This window comes from Palaemon carinicauda, chromosome 26 (assembly GCF_036898095.1).
Source record: "Palaemon carinicauda isolate YSFRI2023 chromosome 26, ASM3689809v2, whole genome shotgun sequence".
Lineage (NCBI taxonomy): Eukaryota > Metazoa > Arthropoda > Malacostraca > Decapoda > Palaemonidae > Palaemon > Palaemon carinicauda.
In genome coordinates this window covers 77335719-77359955 of record NC_090750.1, presented here as the reverse complement: position 1 = coordinate 77359955, position 24237 = coordinate 77335719, and the positions used below count along the sequence as shown (strand labels likewise).

The 24237-nt window shown below is 46.0% G+C and overlaps 2 protein-coding genes across 2 annotated transcripts in view; one reads left to right on the top strand and one right to left on the bottom strand.

Annotated features, from left to right (window-relative positions):
* The first annotated feature begins 680 nt into the window (after positions 1-680).
* LOC137619606 (cyclin-dependent kinase 12-like) overlaps positions 681-24237 on the top strand; it is a 51832-nt gene continuing 28275 nt past the window's right edge. Inside the window, 4 exon segments of the mRNA XM_068349786.1 lie at positions 681-781; positions 17922-19628; positions 22875-23548; positions 23704-23958. Of these exon segments, the coding sequence (XP_068205887.1) occupies positions 18034-19628; positions 22875-23548; positions 23704-23958 (2524 nt within the window). The 5' untranslated portion in view covers positions 681-781; positions 17922-18033.
* Positions 1500-1946, bottom strand: LOC137620016 (uncharacterized). Its single transcript, XM_068350296.1, has one exon. The coding sequence runs from the start codon at positions 1944-1946 to the stop codon at positions 1500-1502; it is 447 nt and encodes a 148-aa protein (XP_068206397.1).

Genomic DNA, 24237 nt, shown 5'->3' with positions numbered 1-24237 from the left:
CATGATGGTTAAATAAACCTAAACAACAATAAATGTCATAGTCAATTAACATAAATGATAGCATGACTCTCGACACATTTGTAAAATAACATAAGATAAGATAGAAGAAGCCACAAATTTACTTTCTCGATGGAGAAAGCAACACAAATTCTAAATTATTTATCGTCGTGATGGTGTAAATAAACCTAAACAGCAATAAATGTCATATTCAATAAACATAAATGATAGTATTTCTCTCGAAACATTTGTAAAATAACACATTATAAGCCAAAATAACATTATTAGAGGAAGGAAACAGCCCAAATTGAATATGGCGCCATCTCCACCTTGGCTTCCCCACTCCCTGTGTTTTGCCGACTCTCAGCTGGTTGCGTGACGTCACGTTAGCAGTTGTGGATTTCGACGTAGAATTGTCAAGAATTATTAACTTTATTATCGCTAGAATTTGTTATGCTGTCTTCTTAATCCGCACTTGTAATATAGTAGAGAAATACAATTAAACATTAAAGATAACGCTGATAATGTAAAGTAGTCCATAAGTCCCGCAATAAGGGAAGATAACGCCAAAGAAGTAGACGGGGAGAGATCTGCCGACGACGTTCCGTCGGTTATCGCCGTCGCCATTGGCAAAGACAAAACCACAAATATTTTCATTTTGAGGTAAGTTACGGCGCCCGTTTTCATCCGTGCCTGTAACGAAAATCCAGAAATCCGCATTTCGGCGATTTATAGTTGCCGGGATTGCGGTAATCCCCCTACGTAGGAAGTGACGTATTCATTGGTATGTACACCCCATAGGGACCGAAGGGAGATTCTTTATTTACCCAAAATGTGCTTTTCCTTATTGTAGCATTATCCCCCTTGTTGCATCTCCTAGGCCTACTTAGAAATTTCTGTAGGATAAAGTATGCCTATGTATGTTTGTTTGCTAGGTTAATTTTTCCTATTAAGGCCAATTTTTTATAGCTCTACGTAGGCCTAATCTAGCTTTCATACGGTAGGGTGTAAAATTTTGCATTTAGGTATTTAAAATTTCCGTATTTATATATTTATTGATGTGAATGAATTGTTTATATTCATGTATATTAAGCATAATTATTTATATATGGTTAATGCCTATTTAGTTATGTATGCTGGTATAGAATATACTTAATATGCATAATTAATTTCTTATTTTAAGGCTAATCTTTTAGTGTTGATATTTGTTGACATAATTTTATATTTATTGTTACCAACTGCATTCTTTATTGGTTAGTCTTGTTTAAGTACTCATAATTATTGTTTTAATGTTATGCAGTTGTTTGGGATTTGTTTTGGAATTGCATAGTGTGCTGTCACATTCTATTTAATCCTTAATTCATGAATACAGTAATATTAATTTCATGGAAAATTTTTGCTGTGGGATTCATGTAAACTATACTACTCAGAAATGAGTTTTTTTTCACTTAATTTTTGTATTTTCATCCATCCTCTTCTCTCTCTCATTCGTGATGTCTTCATTACATTGTTCTCGATATTCTCTTCTCCTTCTTTCCTGACGTTCTCTCCTCCTCCTTTCTCGGCGTTCCCTTCTCCTCCTTTCTCGACGTTCTCTTCTCCTCCTTTCTCGTCGTTCTCTTCTCCTCCTCTTCTTTCTTGCCGTCCTCTTCTTTCTTGCCGTCCTCTTCTCCTCCTCTTCTTTCTTGCCGTCCTCTTCTCCTCCTCTTCTTTCTTGCCGTCCTCTTCTCCTCCTCTTCTTTCTTGCTGTCCTCTTCTCCTCCTCTTCTTTCTTGCTGTCCTCTTCTCCTTTCTCGACGTCTTCTTCTCCTCCTCCTCCTTTCTTGCCGTCCTCTTCTCCTCCTACTTTCTTGCCTCTTCTCCTCGACGTCTTTTTTTCCTCCTCCTCGACGTCCTTTCTCCTCCTCGACGTCCTCCTCTTTTTTTCGATGTCCTCTTCTCCCCCTCATTCTTGACATCCTATTCTCCTGCTCGTTCTCGATGTCCTCTTCTCCTCCTCATTCTCGATGTTCTTTTCTCCTCCTCATTCTCGACGTCCTTTTCTCCTCATTCTCGATGTTCTTTTCTCCTCATTCTCAATGTACTTTTCTCCTCCTCATTCTCGATGTCCTTTTCACCTCCTCATTCTCAACGTCCTCTTCTCCTCCTCGACGTCCGCTTCTCTTCCCCCTCGACATCTGCTTCTCTTCCCCCTTGACGTCCTCTTCTCCTTCTCGGTGTCCTCTTCTCTTTATTCTTGACATCCTCTTCTCCTTTTCTTTGACGTCCCCTTCTCGACATCCTCCTCTTCTCCTCGATGTCCTGTTCTCCTCGACGTCCTCTTCTTCTCCTCCTCGACGTCCTCTTCTCCTCCTCCTCGACGTCCTCTTCTCCTCCTCCTCGACGTCCTCTTCTCCTCCACCTCGACGTCTTCTCCTCCTCCTCCTCAATCTCGACGTTCTCTTCTCCTTCTCTTTGACGTCCCTATCTCCTCCTCGACGTCCTCTTCTCCTCCTCCTCCTCAATCTCGACGTCCTCTTCTCCTCCTCCTCCTCAATCTCGACGTCCTCTTCTCCTCCTCCTCCTCAATCTCGACGTCCTCTTCTCCTCCTCCTCCTCAATCTCGACGTCCTCTTCTCCTCCTCCTCCTCAATCTCGACGTCCTCTTCTCCTCCTCCTCCTCAATCTCGACGTCCTCTTCTCCTTCTCTTTGACGTCCTTTTCTCCTCTTTGACGTCCTCTTCTCCTCCTCTTTGACGTCCTCTTCTCCTCCTCCTCGACGTCCTCTTCTCCTCCTCCTCGACGTCCTCTTCTCCTCCTCCTCGACGTCCTCTTCTCCTCCTCCTCGACGTCCTCTTCTCCTCCTCGATGCCCTCTTCTCAATCTCTACGTCCTCTTCTCATTCTCTATGTCCCCTTCTCCTCATTCTCTACGTCCACTTCTCCTCCTTATTCTCTACGTTCACTTCTCCTCCTCATTCTCCACGTCCTCTTCTCATTCTCTACGTCCTCTTTTCCTCATTCTCTACGCCCTCTTCTACTCCTCATTCTCAACGTCCTCTTCTCATTTTCGATATCCTTTCCCCCCGTTCTTGACGTCCTCTCCTCCTCATTCAAGTGTCCCTCTTTGCTTTCTGATTATTTTCTGTATCTGTCCACTGATTCTTATTCTTATGGTTAGCCCTCTTCTCTTTAATGTATTCAATCTTCTCATAATATTCTCAGTATCTCTCTCTTCATTGGGCCTATTCCTTTTTTCATTATTCTCAGTAGGCTCATCCTCATTATTTTCAGTATCCCTCTTGTTATTCACGACGTTACTCTCTCATTATTAACTATGGTCCCTTCTCTTGTCACTATTCTGGGTATCCCTCGTACTGGTATCATTCTTAATACAGTATTGTTCTTATTCTCATTATCCCTATCCCTCTCCCATTAGTGTCTTCCCTATCCCTATTCCCATTATTCTCAGTATTCCTATCCCTCTTATTATTACCAATATCCCTTTACTCATTATTATCCGTGTCTTCATTATTCCCATTACAGTATCCCACTTTTCACTTTCTTCTTTGTTCTTGGTGCCACTGTTTTCATCATTCTCTGTATTCCTATTCCCATTGTTCTTTTTTTCCTCCTCTTCTCTCATTGTTCTTGGGTGTCCCACTTTATCTCGCTTTTCTTAGTATCTATCCCTCTCTTCTCAGTATCTATCACTTTTCTCAGTATCATCCCTCTCTTCTCAGTACTGTATCTCTCTTCTCATTATTTTCAGTACCCGTCAACTCAATATTCTCGCTGTCCGAATTATCTTTGGTGTCCCACTTCATATAATTCTCGGTGTCTTTTCTCCATGTTATTCTTTATGTCTCTAATCTTCAAATTTGATCTAATAGTGTAATTATGTACAATTAAGAGTTGGGTATATTCTCAAAATAGTTGAGACCTTAACCAGTTTTTGTGGTCATAGGTCAGGATTAAATCTTTATGATTTTTTCCTGTATACCTTATATGCATGACACTTTCTGGATGATATCGTTACATTCCTTTCTTACCTTATTGAGGTATTTTAGGTCTTATGTTAGTTTAAAGATTAACAGACAGCCGGTTACTTGTCTTATCAACAAAGTTAGTACAAGTAGTTTTGTGTCTCCTTTAGTCTAGGTAACATAATTTGTCGTTGCAACTCTTCCATTGTTTAAGGGGTTTATTTCAATGCTAATAAATATTGATGGACAATTATTCTTAGATGTTCCTGAAGAGAGATGGATCATACACTGTATGAGTGAAACACAATGTCAAATAGATTTTAGTCAAACCTAGTTAAAATGTGACCATATAAAGTTATATAAACAAAGATCATCTGTCTGCCTGTGTTGGTGATTTACATTGTCTCGCAACTCCTCCTTCGAAGATGAACAAGAATTTTACGCAACTTGCAAATCATCCTTTGGAAATGAACAAAAATTTTAGGCAAAAGGGTAAAAAATGTACACCAATACCTGTACAGTATTTCCTTGAAACAAGTTTAGCATTCTGTCTGTCCATTAGTATTTGAGTGATGCTTATATTGTATTTCCTTTTGCAAGGAATGCCAGTTGTGGCACTAAATTACCCTCAATCATAGATGTTTAAAAAGAGTTGCATTTTGTCCACCTTTGTATTTGTTAGTCTTATCGTGTGTCACAACTCCTTCATAGTTGCAGTGGTTTCCATCAAACGTAGTACACTACAAAGATATGATGTCTTGGTGTTGATGAAGGAAGATTGTTTGGTAGTACTATATATCGGCCAGTGTGTGTGTCGCACATTTACGACGATTACATCACAAGTCTTACACTGGAATTTATTTAAAGTATATCAGACTTGGTTTTTACCTGTGTTATAGAATACTATTATGTTTTAATGTACAAAGGTACCTTAACATTTGCAAATTATTATTTGTAAGGAGAGAAATAGGGTAAAATAGCGATATGTTTTACCTTCTGTATTTTTTTTATACAGTACCATATTCAGCATGATTTATTACATTGTGGTTACAAACCTTCTCCTGTTAGAATAGGAATATTTTTCTGTATAAGCTGAAGTTGAGTCGTACTACTATTGCTATTGGATACACAGCCCACATAAGCGAGACTGTCTCGTGCAAACAGTAAGAAAATTCCCTCAACTCTCACGTGAACAGCGAGCGAGTTGCATCAACTCTCACACTAACAGTGAGCGAGTTGCATCAACTCTCATGCGAACAGCGCGAGAGTTGCATCAACTCTCACGCGAACAACGAGAGAGTTGCATCAACTCTCACGCGAACAGCGCGAGAGTTGCATCAACTCTCACGCAAACAGTGAGAGAGTTGCATGAACTCTCACGCAAACAGTGAGAGAGTTGCATGAACTCTCACGCGAAAAGTGAGAGTTGCATGAACTCTCACGCGAACATCGAGAGAGTTGCATCAACTCTCACGCGAACAATGAGCGAGTTGCCTCAACTCTCACCCAAATAGCGAGCGAGTTGCCTCAACTCTCATCCAAACAGCGAGCAAGTTGCCTCTACTCTCACGCGAACAGCGAGCGAGTTGCCTCTACTCTCACGCGAACAACGAGCGAGTTGCCTCTACTCTCACGCGAACAACGAGCGAGTTGCCTCTACTCTCACGCGAACAGCGAGCGAGTTGCATCAACTCACATGCGAACATCGAGCGAGTTGCATCAACTCTCATGCGAACATCGAGCGAGCGAGTGGCCTCGGCTCACGCGAACAGCGAGCGAGTGGCCTCGACTCACGCGAACAGCGAGCGAGTGGCCTCGACTCGAGCGAACAGCGAGCGAGTGGCCTCGACTCGAGCGAACAGCGAGCGAGTGGCCTCGACTCGAGCGAACAGCGAGCGAGTGGCCTCGACTCGAGCGAACAGCGAGCGAGTGGCCTCGACTCGAGCGAACAGCGAGCGAGTGGCCTCGACTCGAGCGAACAGCGAGCGAGTGGCCTCGACTCCCGGTAACAGCGAGCGAGTGGCCTCGACTCACGGTAACAGCGAGCGAGGTGCTTCGACTCACGGTAACAGCGAGCGAGGTGCTTCGACTCACGGTAACAGCGAGCGAGGTGCCTCGACTCACGGTAACAGCGAGCGAGTTGCCTCGACTCACGGTAACAGCGAGCGAGGTGCCTCGACTCACACGAACAACGAGCGAGTTGCCTCGATTCACGGTAACAGCGAGCGAGATGTCTCGACTCTCGTGCGAACACGGAGCGAGTTGCCTCGACTCACGCGAACAGCGAGCGAGTTGCCTCGACTCACGCGAACAGCGAGCGAGTTGCCTCGACTCACTCGAACAGCGAGCGAGTTGCCTCGACTCACTCGAACAGCGAGCGAGTTGCCTCGACTAACGGGAACAGCGAGCGAGTTGCCTCGACTCTCACTCGAACAGAGAGCGAGTTGCCTCGACTCACTCGAACAGCGAGCGAGTTGCCTCGACTAACGGGAACAGCGAGCGAGTTGCCTCGACTCTCACTCGAACAGAGAGCGAGTTGCCTCGACTCTCACGGTAACAGCGAGCGAGTTGCCTTGACTCTCACGCGAACAGCGTGCGAGTGGCTTCGACTCTCACACGAACAGCAAGCGAGTGGCCTCGACTCTCACGCTAACAGCGAGCGAGTTGCCCCGACTCACGCGAACAGCGAGCGAGTTGCCTCGACTCACGGGAACAGCGAGCGAGTTGCCTCGACTCACGGGAACAGCGAGCGAGTTGCCACGACTCACGGGAACAGCGAGCGAGTTGCCTCGACTCACGCGAACAGCGAGCGAGTTGCCTCGACTCACGGGAACAGCGAGCGAGTTGCCTCGACTCACGCGAACAGCGAGCGAGTTGCCTCGACTCACGCGAACAGCGAGCGAGTTGCCTCGACTCACGCGAACAGCGAGCGAGTTGCCTCGACTCACGCGAACAGCGAGCGAGTTGCCTCGACTCACGCGAACAGCGAGCGAGTTGCCTCGACTCACGCGAACAGCGAGCGAGTTGCCTCGACTCACGCGAACAGCGAGCGAGTTGCCTCGACTCACGCGAACAGCGAGCGAGTTGCCTCGACTCACGCGAACAGCGAGCGAGTTGCCTCGACTCACGCGAACAGCGAGCGAGTTGCCTCGACTCACGCGAACAGCGAGCGAGTTGCCTCGACTCACGCGAACAGCGAGCGAGTTGCCTCGACTCACGCGAACAACGAGCGAGTTGCCTCGACTCACGCGAACAGCGAGCGAGTTGCCTCGACTCACGCGAACAGCGAGCGAGTTGCCTTGACTATGTGGTAAAGGCTTGGTCTTTTAGCTGGCAAAATCCATCAGAGGCATCAGAAGTCAAGGCAGATCACTCCACCTTCTGGAGATAACATTTCCCCAAGGACCAGTAGGGTATCGAGGTCTCAAGAGATATCACATTGATTGAGCTGTACTGTATAGGCTTCACCTGTCGAGGCATGCTATTCAGCCTCTACTGTTCCAACCCTTGGACTTCACAGTCCCCAGAATCTTTCCAATTGCAAGAGTTTCCCGAGCATCCAAGAATTCCCCTAAAGGAGGCAATAAGCATCCTCGCCTCCTTCACAGAGAAGTCTCGAGGTCAGAAGGATACAACTTCTCTTCTGAAAACTTTGGTGTTGAAAGTGGTTGATGACCAGATTCAGTAGGCCGTTGCTGCCGCTAGGCTCCCACACCCAGGGAAACTCATCATAGTTTTTGTTCCCCGACTAAAGTTCGTGATAATGACTATGACCCACCCCTAGCTCATCTGGGTATAAGGTGGGAGTTGGATGTACAACCTGATGGTAATTTGGACTGTTCAGGTCTGCTGCCGGTATCAGCCAGCCCTAAAGCTTTGACCACTTTGCAGGGTGCGTCAGGTTATGTGTTTTCTAGGTCTTGTCCTTCATTCGGACAGTCAATGACCTTGAGGAAGTGTCTTATTCCACTGCAGAGGTGCGAGGCACAACTTCTAATCTTCATTGTCGTGCCCCCACTCTCCCGAACTTCCTTGGTTGAAGCTGGAGGCTGGTACAATAAGGAAGGTGAACTCGCAGATCTCTGTGAGAAAAGACTCCCTTAGGGCTAGCAACTCATCTGGACTACTTTCTCCTTTCGTGAGGCATAGGAAGTATTACTACAGTATATTTTCGACGACTCTTCTCTCCTGCCTTTAGACCGGGCAGTGTTAGCCTTAACTCAAGGTGGGTCTGCGGAGAAGCTAACGGTACAACCAGCTATGTTCTCAAGCGGTGACGCTTCAGGAATGTAGTGGCTGGTGAAGGCGACTCTTCAAGCCTTATCTTGGATTACTGGTCTGGTACTGTAGGCTACATGGTCGACACCAAAGATCTGTCCAATCCTGACGCAAGAGCAGCTTTTCAAGAACATCATCTTATCTGGTGGTAGGGTTCTTGGCCCACAATGCTGCCAACTAGGTCTTGAAGAAACAAGATCCCATCATCTCCAAGTTCTCGAATCAAGTGCCGATCAGGGAGGTCCTCCTGCTCTGCATCTCCCTTATCTCCAACCTGTCTTTGTTCCAAGTGGATGACGTCGAGGCTGATGCGGAGAAATTGAAGAAGGTGAGCCAGGACTCTCTTCTTCTTAGGGCTGTAACGTCCCGGCTCTCCTCTTCGGCACCAGTTGCGCCAAAAGTTCTGGTTGTGCATACATGCTTACACAAGTGTCAAGGATCCTTCCAGGCAGAACACTGTCAGGAAGGGTAGCCCTTTCAAACATCTCATTAGAGACAAAGTCCTTGAGGAAAGGGGTGATAGCTTCTGGACAGCACCTCCGCCAGGGTGCCATTCCCTCGGCAATTGTACTGGTGTGCGGATGCCTGAGATGCAGGTAGCAGTGTTGGGAGTTCACAGGGCCGAACTCTGGACAGTAAGTGTCTTTCGGTCAGAGTATGTTGTCCCGTTCATCAGCTCTCCCAATCCCCTGATGCATTACCTAACAAGTCCATCGTCCTTTGCTAAGGGATCAGCAAAGGATATCGCTCTTCAGGCAGAAGTTCAGACCTTGTTAGAGGAGTAGACTTTTCAGGAAGTCGTAGAGAAGGCATCTGGAGCCTGGGGACCAGTCATAGACCTATCAGCCTTGAACAAGTTTATTTTTCAAACTCCGTTGAGATGGAGACCACAGTTAGACAGTTGATCAGACCGGGGTACTGCACAAAAAGATATACCTGTTTCGAGTGCTGTGCTTCGGCCTGTAGACAGCCCCACAAGTGTTTATGAGTGTTCACTCTAGTTTCGGCCTGGGCCTACGCCAATGGCATCTGACTACTCCAGTATCTATATGACTGGCTGATTCTGGGAGACTCGGTGGAGACCCTTCTCCTACACCGAGATATTGCTTTTTAAGTTTTGGAACGATCCAGGGGTTGAAATAAATCTTGAAAAGTCATCCCTGCATCCCAAATAAGACCTGGAGTATCTGGGAATGTGTGTCGATACCCGATTAGGAAAGATCTTTTCATCTCAAGAGCAGAAGGGAAAGGTTCAAATGGCAACTTCTGTTGGGGCACCTGGCGTCATTGGAACGTCAACTTCGTCCCTGATTTTATTACTAAGACTCAAAATCTGGCTGTGCCGGACTAGATTTTGGTTCTTCTAGTTTGCTAGTCTATGGAAGGTAACCGATGGTACAGATCATATGTTACTATGTCTTGAGAGGGTGCTATCTCAAGCTTACAAGAGGGCCTTGCCCACACAACAATCGCCTGTTTGTTATTAAGGGCAGGGTCAAGAGGAAGATTACTAAAAGCATGATTTCCTAATGGATTAGGATGTTCGTTGACTGTGCCCTCAATCCTCTCCCCTCATCACCAGGAAAGGCGAGCCAGAGCTCATGGCGTCAGGGGTATAAGGATGTCCCTGGCATTCTAAAGGAACCTTTCTTGTCTTGCTGTTGTTATAAGCCAGAGTGTGGAAGTCGGGACACAGTTGCCTAGACACACTCATTCTAGGGCCTGAGGTGGCTGCTCATTAAGTGGTCTAGCTTCCTTAGCTCCTTACAAGACATTTAGCACTCTGTCAAAGGCAGAGGTTACAGTTTTAATCTGGGGTGAATGTAATGGAATTACTCTACTGGCCTTTTCCTTCCTTCATCTTCCCTTACCTTGGGGTATAACATCCGAGTCCCTACCAGCTGGCTCCCATCCACTGTGGTTAGGCCCCATTTTACAAGTTGCCAGAATCTTTCTCTCTTCATATACTAATATGTTTCATCACGTCCCCAGTCTCCTGGCAAGGGGGAGTTGGGTTGTATAGGTCTGTCTGTCTATAATATCAAACCTATGGTTATACATAAACCTTGATGTAGTCACAGAGTGGTTCCCCACTCTGACAATTATTGCACAGGTCATCAACCTTTGGTATTACCAAACTTAACTGGACTTCCACTCACCTTTATTTGAGTCTCCTACATAGATTTGTCCTGAATTCGTGTCGGAACAAATGACAAATTTGAAAGTAATTTGTATTTGTTCCAACATGGAGTACTTACCTCGAACTACTTTCTTAGGAGTATCTGGGATCTCCTCCCTATCCGACCAAGAATTTTGCGTAGATCCCCCTATCTCCGTTTCCCTTGTTGTGTCGCCCCGTGGTGGATGGATACTCGCCCTGAGGCGACCCTGGGTCAGCTCATGAGAGTGCGCTGCTAGGTCTGACTCGTCAATAAGCATCTGGTCGCGGCATAGATAACATCTCGCCGCTCTCTCGCATCCCGTCCGACCTGCCTTTGTGTTACCACGTGTTTCCTTTGTGCTCCCCCATCCCTTTTGTGCTTTACCATTAACATTCTCACTGTGTTACTGGTGTTTGGTGTTTCAGTGCTTTCCTTATGGAATCCCAGCGTTGCTGTCCCAGGCCTAAGACCGGTATGATTTTGACGACTCCTTCAGCTCCGTCAGAGAGAGGTTCTCCTTCCTCTTCCCCTACCCAGAGTAGATAAGTCTATGGAGAGGAAACGGCCCATTGCCATTCCCCATGAGCCTGATGTTGGTGATTTAGGGTGTATTGTGCCTACGCAGACGTGTGGGGGGTCTGCTAGTGGGGCGGGATTGTGTGCTGTAGACGAGGTTCTGGTTCCCGGAGGACCTGTCTCGAATGAAGACCCGGTGTAGGGGAAGTCAGGTAAGGCTCCTTTCCCTTCATCGTGGCAGTGTCTTACAGGTTCAGCGGCGCCCCGGGGTGTTATGGACAAGGAGAGGCAGCCCACAGGATCTTCAGACCCCGACTCCATTGTATGGACGGCACCGAGGATGACCTTCAGATCACCCATGCGTCAGGAGGAGGAATTCTCGGGCAGGTTCGCTTCTCGGAAGGCTCTACGCACGCCGCCGTCGGACTTCATGCAGCCCGTCACGCCGGTTGCACAACTACAAGACCCTACATTGTTGACGGAAGATTAAGCGAGCTCTTCTTCCTCTTCTCCCTCCTCAGATACATCTTCGTCCTACGACTCTTCTTCGTCGGAAGACTCAGACGCCTGAGAGACGAGAAGGAAGTGGGAGAGTTCTAAAAGGAGGAAGCTCAGCTCTTACGTAGGCCCTTCCAGGAGGAAGGCAAAGGTCTCGAGGAAGAAGAGGAATTCCTCCGAGAGGATATGGGCTAAAGTGGCTTTTCCCCCTAGCGGGTCGAACAGGGCTCTTACCGCTCCCGTGCCTGCCTCGGTGGCTGCTCGAGACCCCCCGCGCCCTTGCCCAGTGTCTCTTCGGCTCCGTCCGCTCGCTGGATGAAGCCGTTGACACATATGCAGCATGGCATCCATACCCGGTACCACGACAGCCCCATTCAAGGTTCGTGGTCAACCGCTGGTATACCAGGGTACTCACACCCCACGGATTTCCCCGGGAGGGGGTAGACCCTTGTCGGCTACCTCCGTCCCGGTGGCTCCATCCGTGATGTAGCTAGCCGCTCCATTGTCCCGGCTAGCCCCATCCAAGCATCGGAGGCAGCCGCTGACATATCTGGGTACTTGCACCCCATGGATTTCCCCGGGACGGGTTAGACCCATGACGGCTACCTCCGTCCCGGTGGCTCCATCCGTGATGGAGCCAGCCGCTACATTGTCCTGGCTAGCCCCATCCAAGCATCGGAGGCAGCCACTGACATATCAGGGTACTTACACCCCACGGATTTCCCCGGGAGGGGGTAGACCCATTACGGCTCCATTCGTGACGGAGGCAAAGTGGATTTCCCCCCTAGCGGGTCGAACAGGGCGCTTGCCGCTCCAGTGCCTGCCTCAGTAGCTGCTGGAGCCTCCCCCGCGCCTTTGCCCTGTGTCTCTTCGGCTCTGTCCGCCCGTCGGATGCAGACGGCACACGTACTCTTTACCTTGCCTTTGCCTGGCAAGTCACCGGCTCCATCCGTCCAGCGGAGGCAGTCGCTGGCTCGGCCCGGCAGCATGACAAGCGACTGCCCGGCAGCATGACATCCATACCCGTTGTCACGCCAGCCCCAGCCAAGCATTGGAGGCAGCCGCTGGCATATCAGGGTACTTACACCCCACGGATTTCCCTGGGAGGGGGTAGACCCGTGACGGCTACCTCCGTCCCAGCGGCTCCATCCGAGAAGGAGGAAGCTGCTCCATCGGACCAGCCAGAAGGGAGGGATACAGCCGCCCCCACTGATCCATCCATGCTCGAGGATGAAGCCGGCACGGAGGATCAAGTGGTAAGGGGCTTGTTAGACACGGTCGAGTGTTCCCTCGGCGAAGTGTCCTCCTATAGAAAGTCCGGGCTCTGATCCTCCACCACCACAGATTAGACGAGCCTAAACCGTCTTCAGAGCAGGCTTGGCTTTCAGGTTTGGGGAGGATGGTGGATAACCCCAGCCAGCAGAAACCATCCTTGGCCCTACCGCTAGCGTGGGACGTGGCACAAGGCATGGAGCATGTCGATAAATACGTTGAGGTGACATAAGAACTCCCTAAAAGCCCAAGGGTCCTTCAAGCTCCTGCCGGGACGGAGGACCCAGAAGAAATTCTATGTTCCAGACGGGCGTCATGCAAGTCCCCGCTCGTTGGAAGAAGCCTTTGCAACGTTAAACCAGGGCAGTGCAGATGACAGAACCCTCACTGCACTAGTGGTTTACTCTTAAGCAGTGGCCTCCATGATGGAGGTCACCTCGCGAGAGATAGTCAATGTGACCTCCTGGCTGGACTAGTGGGCGTGCGCCCTGACAGGGTTCCAAGCTATCTCACGACCTGTCAGTACCAGAGAATCGGGCCCTTCTACAAGAACTCATTCGCTCGCAAGGGAAGGCGACGAAGTCCCTTACCTTCCAGTCCCTGACCCAAACGGCAAACTGGGTGTTGAAGAGGAGGGACAAGTTCCTTAACAGGTTCTCTCATAGTCTTCCCGAACGGAAAGCGAAGTTTCGGAGGAATGCGCCGGTGTGGGGTGAGACTGTGTTCCCCCTGCAGACAGTAGCAGAACTATGGAGACAGTGGGTAAAAATTAAGGACTCAGTGGAGCCCCACCTACGGCACCAGCTAGACAGGCGGCCCCTCCGCTTCCTGGCAGCAATCCCCGCGGCCCTCCCGCAGGAGAGATGCCCCAGCCCAGTCCTCCTTTAGGCAAAATACGCCGGCTCAAGGGGTGCTGGCAGCCTTGAGGGAAGGGGATTTCATGATGTCCCTGGATCATCAAGGACGACTTTTTCGGATCCCCGTGCATCCCTCCAGCAGGATGTTCCTCAGAGTGAAGTGGGGATCCCAGTCTCTGCAGGTCAAGACTCGCTGCTTCGGACTGTCAACGGCTCCTCAGGTGTTCACGAGGGTGGTCACCGTAGTATCATCCTGGGCCCACAAGCAGGGCATCAGGCTGATCCGGTACCTAGATGTCGGGTTGCTGCTTTCAGCCTCAGAGACAGTCTTAAAGGAGCAAGGAGCAAAGCTATTGCAGTTCTGCAGGGATCTGGGGATCACCATCAACTTGGAAAAGTCCCAGTTAGTCCCCACCACCAGGATAACGTACCTAGGGATGGTCCTGGACTCCCAATTAGGAAGGGCATTCCCCTCTCAAGAGAGGCTGAGCAACCTGGATCAAGTTATTCGACCATTCCTGACAGGTGCGATAATGGGAGCCAAGGACTGGCAGAGGCTCGTGGGCCACCTGGTCTCGTTGGAGAAGTTGGTTCCTCAGGGGAGGCTCAAGCTGAGACCAGTCCAATAGAACCTGAAGGACCGTTGGGCACCGGGAGCCCCTCCTCAAGAACTAGTCGGGATGTCTCCGGACTCCTGGAACATGCTCCCCTGGTGATCCGACAGGGTGAACACCCTTAAGGGGGTACCATTCGCGTCCGTTCCTCCAGAGGTGTTGCGCTTCACAGACGCATGGAAGGAGGGGTGGGGAGCCCATCTACTTGGGGAAACAGCAGAGAGGAAGTGGTCTCCGGGGGAGAAGACCCTTCACATAAACATGCTCGAGCTACTAGCAGGTCAAAAGGCCCTCACAAGGTTCGCCCATCGTCTCCGGGTAAACATGGTAGCACTCAGGTGCGACAACGCCACCGTGGTGGCATACATAAAGAAGCAAGGAGGATTGAGATCAAGGGAGTTGTGCAACCTCGCGTCTCAAATACCCGGAATGGGCCGAAAAGGGACAAATCAGCCTCACAGCCAGGTTCATTCTGGGAAAAAAGGAACGTTCTAGCCAACGGCCTCGGCAGGACAGGGCAAGTAGTGGGGTCAGAGTGGTCCTTACACCCACAGGTAGCCCAGAAGATCCTCCAGAGGTGGAGCTCACCGGTGATAGACCTTTTCGACATGGGGCTCAATGCAAAGCTCCTTGTGTTCTGTTTCCCGGTGCCAGACACAGCAGCAGTGTTCAAAGACATCTTCCAACACTCGTAGGACGGATTCGACATATATGCCTTTCCTCCCTTCAGGATTCTCGGGCAGGTTCTCAACAGGATCAGGCAGTCAAGAGGTACAAGGTGGACTTTGGTAGCGCCCTGGTGGCCGGAGAGGGAGTGGTTCGCAGACCTACAAGCCCTGGCTATCCTTCCTCCGTGGACTCTGCCGATAAGAAATCTGCTACACCAGCCCCACTTCCAAAGGTTTAGAGAACCCCCAGTGCCTTCAGTTACATGCGTGGAGGTTATCGGGCGTTTACTAAGGAAGGAAGGATACTCAAAGAGGACAGCCTCGAGGATGACCGGTCATCTTAGGAAATCCTCGGTCATGGTTTACCAGGCCAAGGGGGCCACTTTTGCTAAGTGCTATGCAGCTCAGAACCTGAGGCCCCTGGATGTATCGGTCCACAGGATTGCAGACTTCCTGGTCTACCTAAGGGAATACCTAGGGGTTTCCATGCCAGCCATCAAAGGGGTCCGAGGAGCACTGGACAAGTATTTCTACTCGGAGGCATTGACCAGGGGGCCTCTCGTCAGTTTTCCATGTTCTTCAGGAGTGTCGAGCAATCTTGTTCCCCCGCGCCTCTCGGGTCCCGCAGTGGGACGTGGCTAAGGTTCTAAAGGTTTTGTCTAGGCCACCTTTCGAACCTCTCGAAGTTATCCTGGGTAAATACCTCGCCCTCAAGGCAGTGTTCTTGCTAGCTCTGGCCTCAGCCAAGAGGGTGAATGAGCTCCACGACTTGTCGTTCGTGGTCTCACACTCATAATGGTGGAAGGACCTGGCCTTTAAGTTTCAGCCTGGTTTTGTGGCCAAAACACAGAACCTGGCCATCGTAGACCCAAGGTTTGAAGGATTCTCGATCCCGGCGATCCCTCACTCAGACAACCCGGAAAACTTGTTCCTGTGCCCAGTGAGTACTATCAGGAAGTACCTTAACAGGACAGCCAGACTTCGGTCGGGCATCAAAAGTCTGTTCGTTTCCTCAGGCCCAGTGTAGTAAGCAGTGTCTGTCTAAGTACACGGTCTCCTTCTGGCTTTGACAAATCATAAAAGGGCTTATGACAGTGAGGGGCGGCAGTCCCTGGCAAGACACGGCCCCATGACATTAAGGGGCGTAACACCTCCTGAGAATTCGACAAGAACATGGCAGTAGGTCAAATCATGAGGGCGGGCACATGGTCCAGGTAGTCCACCTTTACGGTCCACTACCAGAAAGGCTCTACGAGGAAGTCCCTGGACTCCTTTGCCATTGGACCAGTCTTTCCGCCCTTCAACAGATTCAAGGCTAAAGCCCCGGGTGTAGACCGAGGGTAGTAATTGCAAGCGACACAAGTTTCCGCCTTACTCCCCCCTTTTCCTTGCTACCCTTGTTGTCCCCTTCTTTTCCCGCCTCCCATGTGAGAGATGGATGTTGTAGGAGACCATGTCCGGATTATGCTTAAAGGTGACTTCAATCAAGTAGGCTTTTGCGTGCTTCCCCTGACTCTCCTACCCTGGACCTAGCCTCCTATCTAGGTCCCATATCACGTACCGGTATGGCGGGTCGTCCGGCCTGTAAGTCCACCCCCGCCTCCTAAAGTGTAGGTCTCCTTAGAAAGTAGTTTGAGGTAAGTACTCCGTGTTGGAACAAATCACAAATTTTAAGTAATTTGTATTTTTCCTAACAGTACTTACCTTGAACTACTTTCGGGTTATTGCCCGCCCATCCTGCCCCGGGTGACTTACAGGAGTTCGAATGGTATTTTCACATATGCTTACTGACGAGTCAGACCTAGCAGCGCACTCTCGTGAGCTGACCCAGGGTCGCCTCAGGGCGAGTATCCATCCACCACGGGGCGACCCAACAAGGGAAACGGAGATAGGGGGATCTACGCAAAAATCTTGGTTGGATAGGGAGGAGATCCCAGATACTCCTAAGAAAGTAGTTCGAGGTAAGGACTCCGTATTGGAACAAATACAAATTAATTATAATTTGTGATTTTTCATAACTACAAACCTGAAGCTCATTACACATACTGTACTTGGGCTATCATCACCTTTCCCCAGTAAGCCCTGCATGCTATCAAAAGTGCTTGAGGTAGTGAGTGAGCAGGTGAACCGGAAGTTTCCCTCCTACTGCCGGGAGGTTGGATTTTATGGTCGGAATGCCAAATATAACTCCAACATGAAGAACTTCAGTAGTGTGTATTTAGGAAAATTACAATTTCCAAATTTGTCATGTCTAGGAAATGCAAAAAAAGGGAAAAGTTCATGTAACATTATGGAAATGAGAGGTGACTGAGGAACATAATTAAGTTACTTACTGAGAAATGAAAATGCCAGCAGCAAGTTCATTGTTGCCAAGTTTTACCATATTATTATTGGAAATATATTGTAATCCCATATGCTTTAGATAATTTTCTTTATCACTCAAGAGTGTGGGGTTTGTTTTTTATGAGGTATAAATTTATTTTTGTAATAAGTAAGGTTGTTTTAATAAGACCACAAAGGTGTTTCTAGACTTTCAAAGGTCTGAGAAGTGAGTTCGCCAAATAAGAAAAACCAAAGGTAATTGTTAAAAAGTTTAGAGAGCAATTACTTTTGGCTTAAGAAGAGCTGAAACAAACCTTTAACCATCTACTGATGGAACAAACTAGGTGATATTAAAAGGTTGTTGCAGCTGTTCTTTGGCCAAAAAACATGTAGGTAGCACTATAGATTAATTATTAGTTATAAGTATGGACTAATATTAGAATTTATAGCCAATTCTAGATTTTTGTAAATAATTGCAAGAACAAATTTTGAACTTTGTAAGTAGTGGAGTCAATACTGTTCTATGTCAGTTTCATGTTTTTTTGTTATTGAACTGCTAGTAAATCTATGTGGAAATGACATATCCATCATGGTTTTTTAATTACTTTCATTATGATAGTCTGTTACTATAGCTTCGTTTTTTGTGTAATTGAATAAGATTATTTTTTATTCTATTTTCTTTATTTTTTCACCAGATTTTGAATACTGTACTTAATAATTACTTCATTGTTTCACTTATTTTTTGATGTAATGAAGATGTGTTTTTCTTTCAGTTTCAGACAGTTTATGATGAAGCTGTAAGGTTGTGGTGGTGGTGCTGGAGGTTGGTTGTGGAGAAATCATGGGCTTGTATTTGTGTGGCGCTGGTTGCCAGTGACCAAGGACATGCCGAGTATCCATGAGACTATTGAGTCTGATGAGAGCTTTTCTTCTCTCTCTGACCTTGATCAAGATGACGAAACCGAGAACCATGACCAACAGCCGAGCCTCAGCACTACTACCACTGTTTCCCCAACAGTGAAGAGGTCGAGCAGCCCCCAACACCCAAAGAAGAACAGTGAAAAACGTGTAAAGGGAGCTCCTCGGAGCTCCCCTGTTTCTTCACATTCGATCCGGGAACCTCGGGCTCTGGTTGAGTATTCTGACGTTAGTTCAGAAGAATTTTCAGAGCCAGAGGCTGGAGAGATCACTGACAGCCCTGGTCAAAGCCCTGTTATCAGTCCACAGGTTAATAGGGAACCTCAGCAGCGTACTTTGACCAAGCCAGCAAGGCCAAGTCCAAGGGTGAGTCCAAGTGCTTACGCTTCGAACCTGAGTAGGAGCCCTTCATACGGTTCTCGAACCAGTCCTCTGAGGCCTCCGAGGGAACGTTTGCCAAGTGAAGGAGAAGTAGAAACATCTCCCACGCCAACACTTCACACCCCTCTCGCTGGTGCCCGCCCCTTGGTTCCGTATCCTGTGGCCATGTCCCCAGATCGTCGTAGCTTAGATGCTCGAAGTGAGTATTACCACAGAGATCCTTACCATCATTCACGTACACCCTCAGAATCAGACCGCGATCATTCTCGTGTGCGTAAAAAAGAACACAAAAAGGAAAAGAAAAGGAAGCATGAAAAGAAACGTAAAAGAAATGAGCGATCACGTAGTCCCATATTGCATAAGAAAAAGAAAAAGAAAAATAAGCATAAATCTAGAAGTGGAAGTCCAGAATTTGAAGAAGATGGTGCCATTGTTGATGGCAGTGTAGTTAGTTCTGATGATGAAATTACAGAAACCTTAGTTAAAACTGTTTCTCGTGTCCCTAGTCATGATCCAAGATCTGTTGGTGTACCATCAAGAGTTAGAAATCGTGTTGAGGAACCAAGCCCTGTTACCTCAAATGAAGAGGAGCCTCATCTTACACCACCTCAGCCTTTGCCTGAAGCAAATCATGCTCGTAGTGGTGAGTTACGAAGAACTCCGCCATCTCACACACCTCATACATCGCAGCATCGAACTCGAGAGCGTACACCTCCGCATAGATCGCCACATACACCAAGTCCCCCACGACATCGTAGTGGTCGTCATACAACTCCACCCCCTCCCCAGCCAATATTTCCCTCAAAGAGCTACGATCGATCTGGTCGGGGCCATCATATAAGTCCTCGTAGACCAGTAACCCCGCCTCTTCCAGCCCAGAGGCGTGGTAATATGACCCCACCTTCAAGAAATTCTCCAAGGAGAGGGCCACATCGGGCACATACACCACCTGCACCGCAATACAACCGAAAGAGGTCACGCACTCGAAGTCCTGTGACATACATAGACATCCCAGAAACTCCCCCTCACAGCAGCAGGTATTATGCAGCATCCACTTCCAGCAAAGAGGAGAAGAAAAAGAAGAGAAGGGATAAAGACAGGGACTATCATTCACATGGACGTAGAAGTAGGACGAGAAGTCAGAGTAGGAGTCGTAGTGTGAGTAGAGGACACTCGCCAAGGTATGTAGAATTTCATTCTTGCTTTATTTTCATATTGGCAGTAGTGGGGTACAACAAGTGATATGTTTGGAATCGGCACAAATACTTTTATAAAAGTTGGTAAATTTTGGTAGGAATTTGAATATTTTGTATTTTGCAGTATGTCATTCAAGTAAAGGGACAAATATAGGTAATTTGCGCTTTAGTTGTATCTATATGATGTATGAAAAGGAAAGTCACAGAGACTAAATTGCAGTGACTGCTGAAGTAGTTTGGTTGTCTAAAAGGATAATACTGTACAGTATTGCCAATGAATTAACATAGAAAGAAAGTGAAAAGGGATTGCTAGCAAATCTTGAGACCACGCTGGTTAAAGGAAGGCCATGAAGTGGAGATTTGAATATTGATATGGATGACTGAGGAATGGAAGTGGATTTTATAAAGTTTTTTTTTTTTTTTTTTTTGAATAAATGCAATGATTTATGGTTGTGAGATGTATATCATTGAGTAAATAAACGGGAGAATAGCAAGTTTACTAAGGAGGACCAAGGGGCAGGCACTAGCGAGAGTTGTGTGAAAAAATGTAAGAAATGTTGGAATTTATAAAGGTTCTTGAATTAATTCCTTTATGGAAATGAAGCATGGGTGTTGAATGGCATAAAATGAATACGGAATGAATGGTTTTTGGATCGGTTGTACGTAAATTGCAACCAGGAAAATGGAGTGGCGAAAATTGTTGATGATGTTGAGAGGATGGAAATGGTGGGTATTACATCAATTGGAAAACCTCAAGATCGGACCTTTAGTACAAGTATTCCAGATATGATGTGTGCGAGTATTCAAGGTTAACAGGATTAGAATTAACTACACAATTTCAGTTTGAATATTTAAAGACCAGTATTTTGTATGCATGTTTTGAGGTGGAGGAATTTCATACTTGTGGTTTTTTAATGGCTCATATTTAACTTGCAAAATTTTGTAGCTGCTTATACATTACTCTGCATCTAAGTAACATGTCTAACACATCTTTTTTATTAAAGTGCATGAAGACTTGCTTATATTTCATTTGGGTCTAATTTAAACTGCATGCTCTTGTGAAGAATGATCCTTCAACAACTAATTTCATATAAGGGAAATCAAGTCTGAATGTACTGCACTAACTAATCTGCCTTTTACTAACATGGTTTTGGGTAGCTCCTAATATGTGCTAGAGTAATAACTGCTTCACCAGGTGTGCTTGCCTTATGCAAGTACACTCTTGACAGCTGTAACACTGCTTTTGGATTTTCATGGTTTTGAAGTTGAGTCTCTTATTAATAAAAAAAAGTTTCTTAAAAGCCAGGCTCTCTTTATTATGCTTCTACTTAACACCTTTCCCCCTGGCATTCATCCTATTAACCCTTTTACCCCCAAAGGACGTACTGGTACGTTTCACAGAAGCCACCCCTTTACCCCCATGGACGTACCGGTACGTCCTTGCAAAAAAATGCTATAAAAATTAGTTTTTCATATTTTTTCCTAATTTTTTGAGGAAATTCGGGCATTTTCCAAGAGAATGAGACCAACCTGACCTCTCTATGACAAAAATTAAGGCTGTTAGAGCAATTTAAAAAAAAATATACTGCAAAATGTGCTGGGAAAGAAATAACCCCTTGGGGGTTAAGGGTTGGAAATTTCCAAATACCCCGGGGGTAAAAGGGTTAATAATAATTATACTGCTGTAGTTTTTTTTTAACCTTATCAAGAAATAATCATTTAGGATAAATTTAATTTCATTGTTTGTATCTACAGTGTATAAGTTTACAGTATTTATTTCTTGACCTATTTTTGTATGCAGTTATTCTCTGTGGAAGCCTCATTTCTCTCAACCAACCTTTGAAGCTTGCTTTGTATGAATGGTTTTATTGATACTGTAGATTGTAGTGTTGTACGATGGTATCGATAATGTAATTAAAAAAAACAAGGAGGTTGAAAGCAAGATGTATTCAAAATCTAGAGGTAAACCTAGAAACTTAAATATGTTTTAAGAAGTGTTGATTACGGTAGAATGCAAAAAGTTTGATCAGTTGCACTCAAGATTGGAAATAGTATTGGTTTTATATTTATTTTGAAAGGTACTAAGGGTGATATTTAAAGTGGTTGAAAATATGTAAGTTATTGTGAGTGATCAGGAATGAAAGTCAGCTGATGTAGCATTTTGGTAATGAAAGGCTTTTGATTAGCTGAAAAAGGTCTGGAAAGTATCTATAGATCAGAAGAATACAAGGATTATGGGAGAAATGATTGTAAGAATTGTTAGGCAAAAATAGATACACATGGTTTTGATGGAGAAACCATGGAGAAGAATAATTGATTGATAGAAGAGAAGCCTTCTGTGCAGAGTACGAGTTATTGCTTTCTTTTCTTATCAGTAACTACTGGTATATGCCTGAGTATGCATTTGAGTACAGTAAACCTATCAATATTCAGGCTTGTGGAGGAAGGTGTCTACTGACTGGCCAGATGTGTGAAAGTTTGAGGTCATTGTAAAGTATTATGGGCCTGTCTATGGCTTACTACCCTCTGATACACTCTTAAGATTATTTTTACATCGAGTACCCCAAAATGGTATTTGAGGTGATAAAAAAAGAGAAAAGGGTAATACTGAAGTAATGAATTGAAATATGATGATGGAAAACACTAATTAAAGTATTGAACCTAAATAAAGTGTGTGCTTGCAAAATGAAAAATAAGATGGATTTTCATGTGTGGTGTGTTTTGAGAGGGATAAAATCATTCCTTTGGCGTGTCTTCAGAAAGGCAAGATAAAAATGTTTAAATGGCTTTCTCAAATGCCAGAGATGTATAGAAATAGTTGGATTACATATGCTTAAAGAATTTAAAAAGAAAAGAATATAAGTAATGTAAATATACTGTTTACTGTTTAATATTTTTTCCTTTTGCTTTTTTAGAAGACTTTCGTGCAGATAAAGAATAGTTTTTGTTTTGGTGTGAAAGTTGTAATTCCAAGATTGAAATAATTATTTTTCATTTGTGTTTGTTACATATTTGTTTTATTGATTTTTTGAAGTTCCTTATCATGTTTTGTAGAGTAAGCATCAGATTGATATATGTTAACCATTCCTTCATACCTTTGCAAATATCTTAGAAATATTAGTCTACTTGTATGCATACAGTATATATTTCCTTTGAAGTTCATTTGTAAAATTAAGCTTGAGAAGTATTAGTATTGTCATTTTTTTGAAATTGTGAGGATTTTTTCTTCAGGCGAAGACGCTCTAGAAGTGGAAGCCGAAGTCCTAATCGAAGAAGAGGTGACAGAGGGCATAAGCGATCTCCAGGTCGATCGCGTCACTCTCAGCGTGCTGCCTCTCCGCCTCGAGCAGCAGCTGACCGTTTAGCTCATGAAAATAAGATGAGCTCCACTAGTTTGTTTGCAGAACTTGTGAAAAGTAGAAAGAACAGAGAGCGTATGAAAGCTCATTTAATGACTAAAGACGGGGAAAAGCCAGAAAAGGGTAAAGAAAACGGTGAAGTAGTTGTGACTGCTGTGGTTACCTCTCCTAGTTCTAGTGCTTGTGGCACTTCAAATCCACCTGCACCTGCAGTTGCAGCTGCTACTGTAATTCCTAATGGTGCTGCAGCCACAGTAGCGGTAACAAAATGTGAGCCAGTTTCTATTCCCGTTGTTCACATTGATCAAGAGGAAACCTCAAATCACTCTTCGCATTCTGAGCTTCAGACCACTAGTAATTCACAAACTCCGGATATGGGTAAAATTGACTTTAAAAAAGTTACCATGCCCACTAGTCTCACAAGGCTACCTTTGCCCCCAGGCTTCAATTTAGAGGACATTGACTCTCCAACTTCTCCAAGTACTCCACCAGAGGTCAATAAGCCAAGTAGAATCAGTATTACCAAGGACCTGCCAATGCCTCCAAGTAATTAATTTTCATATTTTTTGTTTTAAGTATAATAACTATCATGTTTTTGTCCTGTGAATATATGGTAATGGTTTAAATGTTAAATTTCATTCTTTTTATTTGGAATTTGTATGATACCTTTGACCGCTACTGATGAAGAAATTAATTTCCAGTTTCCTTAGTAGTAGAAGGTGCCGAAGAGCTTTCACCTGATGACGATGCCATGAGTACTCCACCTTCAACACGTACAAAATCATCAAAGACGCCGGCTAGTTTACCAAGACCAAAAATTTTAAATGCAAAGCATGTGGATAGAACGTCCCTGGAGGACTGGAGCGCACGTTGTGTAGATGTGTTTGACATCATTGCCCAGATTGGTGAAGGAACTTATGGGCAGGTATATAAAGCAAGAGCAAAAGATAAAAATAGTAAGTGCCATATTAAAAAAGTTTTCTGCATATATAGATATTAAAAATCCAAACAGTTATGTCATACTTTTATTTGGAGTAAAAAATACCTGTTGATGCTCTGGCAAGCTTATAGTTAGCATGTAAGCAGCTCTTCTATGAGAACGACAATCCAAATTCAAACCCTTGTTTTCTAGTCTTGGGTAGTGCCATAGCCTCTGTACCATGGTCTTCCACTGTCTTGGGTAGTGCCATAGCCTCTGTACCATGGTCTTCCACTGTCTTGGGTTAGAGTTCTCT

Coding starts and splice junctions, on each gene's coding strand:
- LOC137620016 (XM_068350296.1), bottom strand. CDS start 1,946: ATGAGGGGGAGAAGAGGACATCGAAAAAAAGAGGAGGACGTCGAGGAG.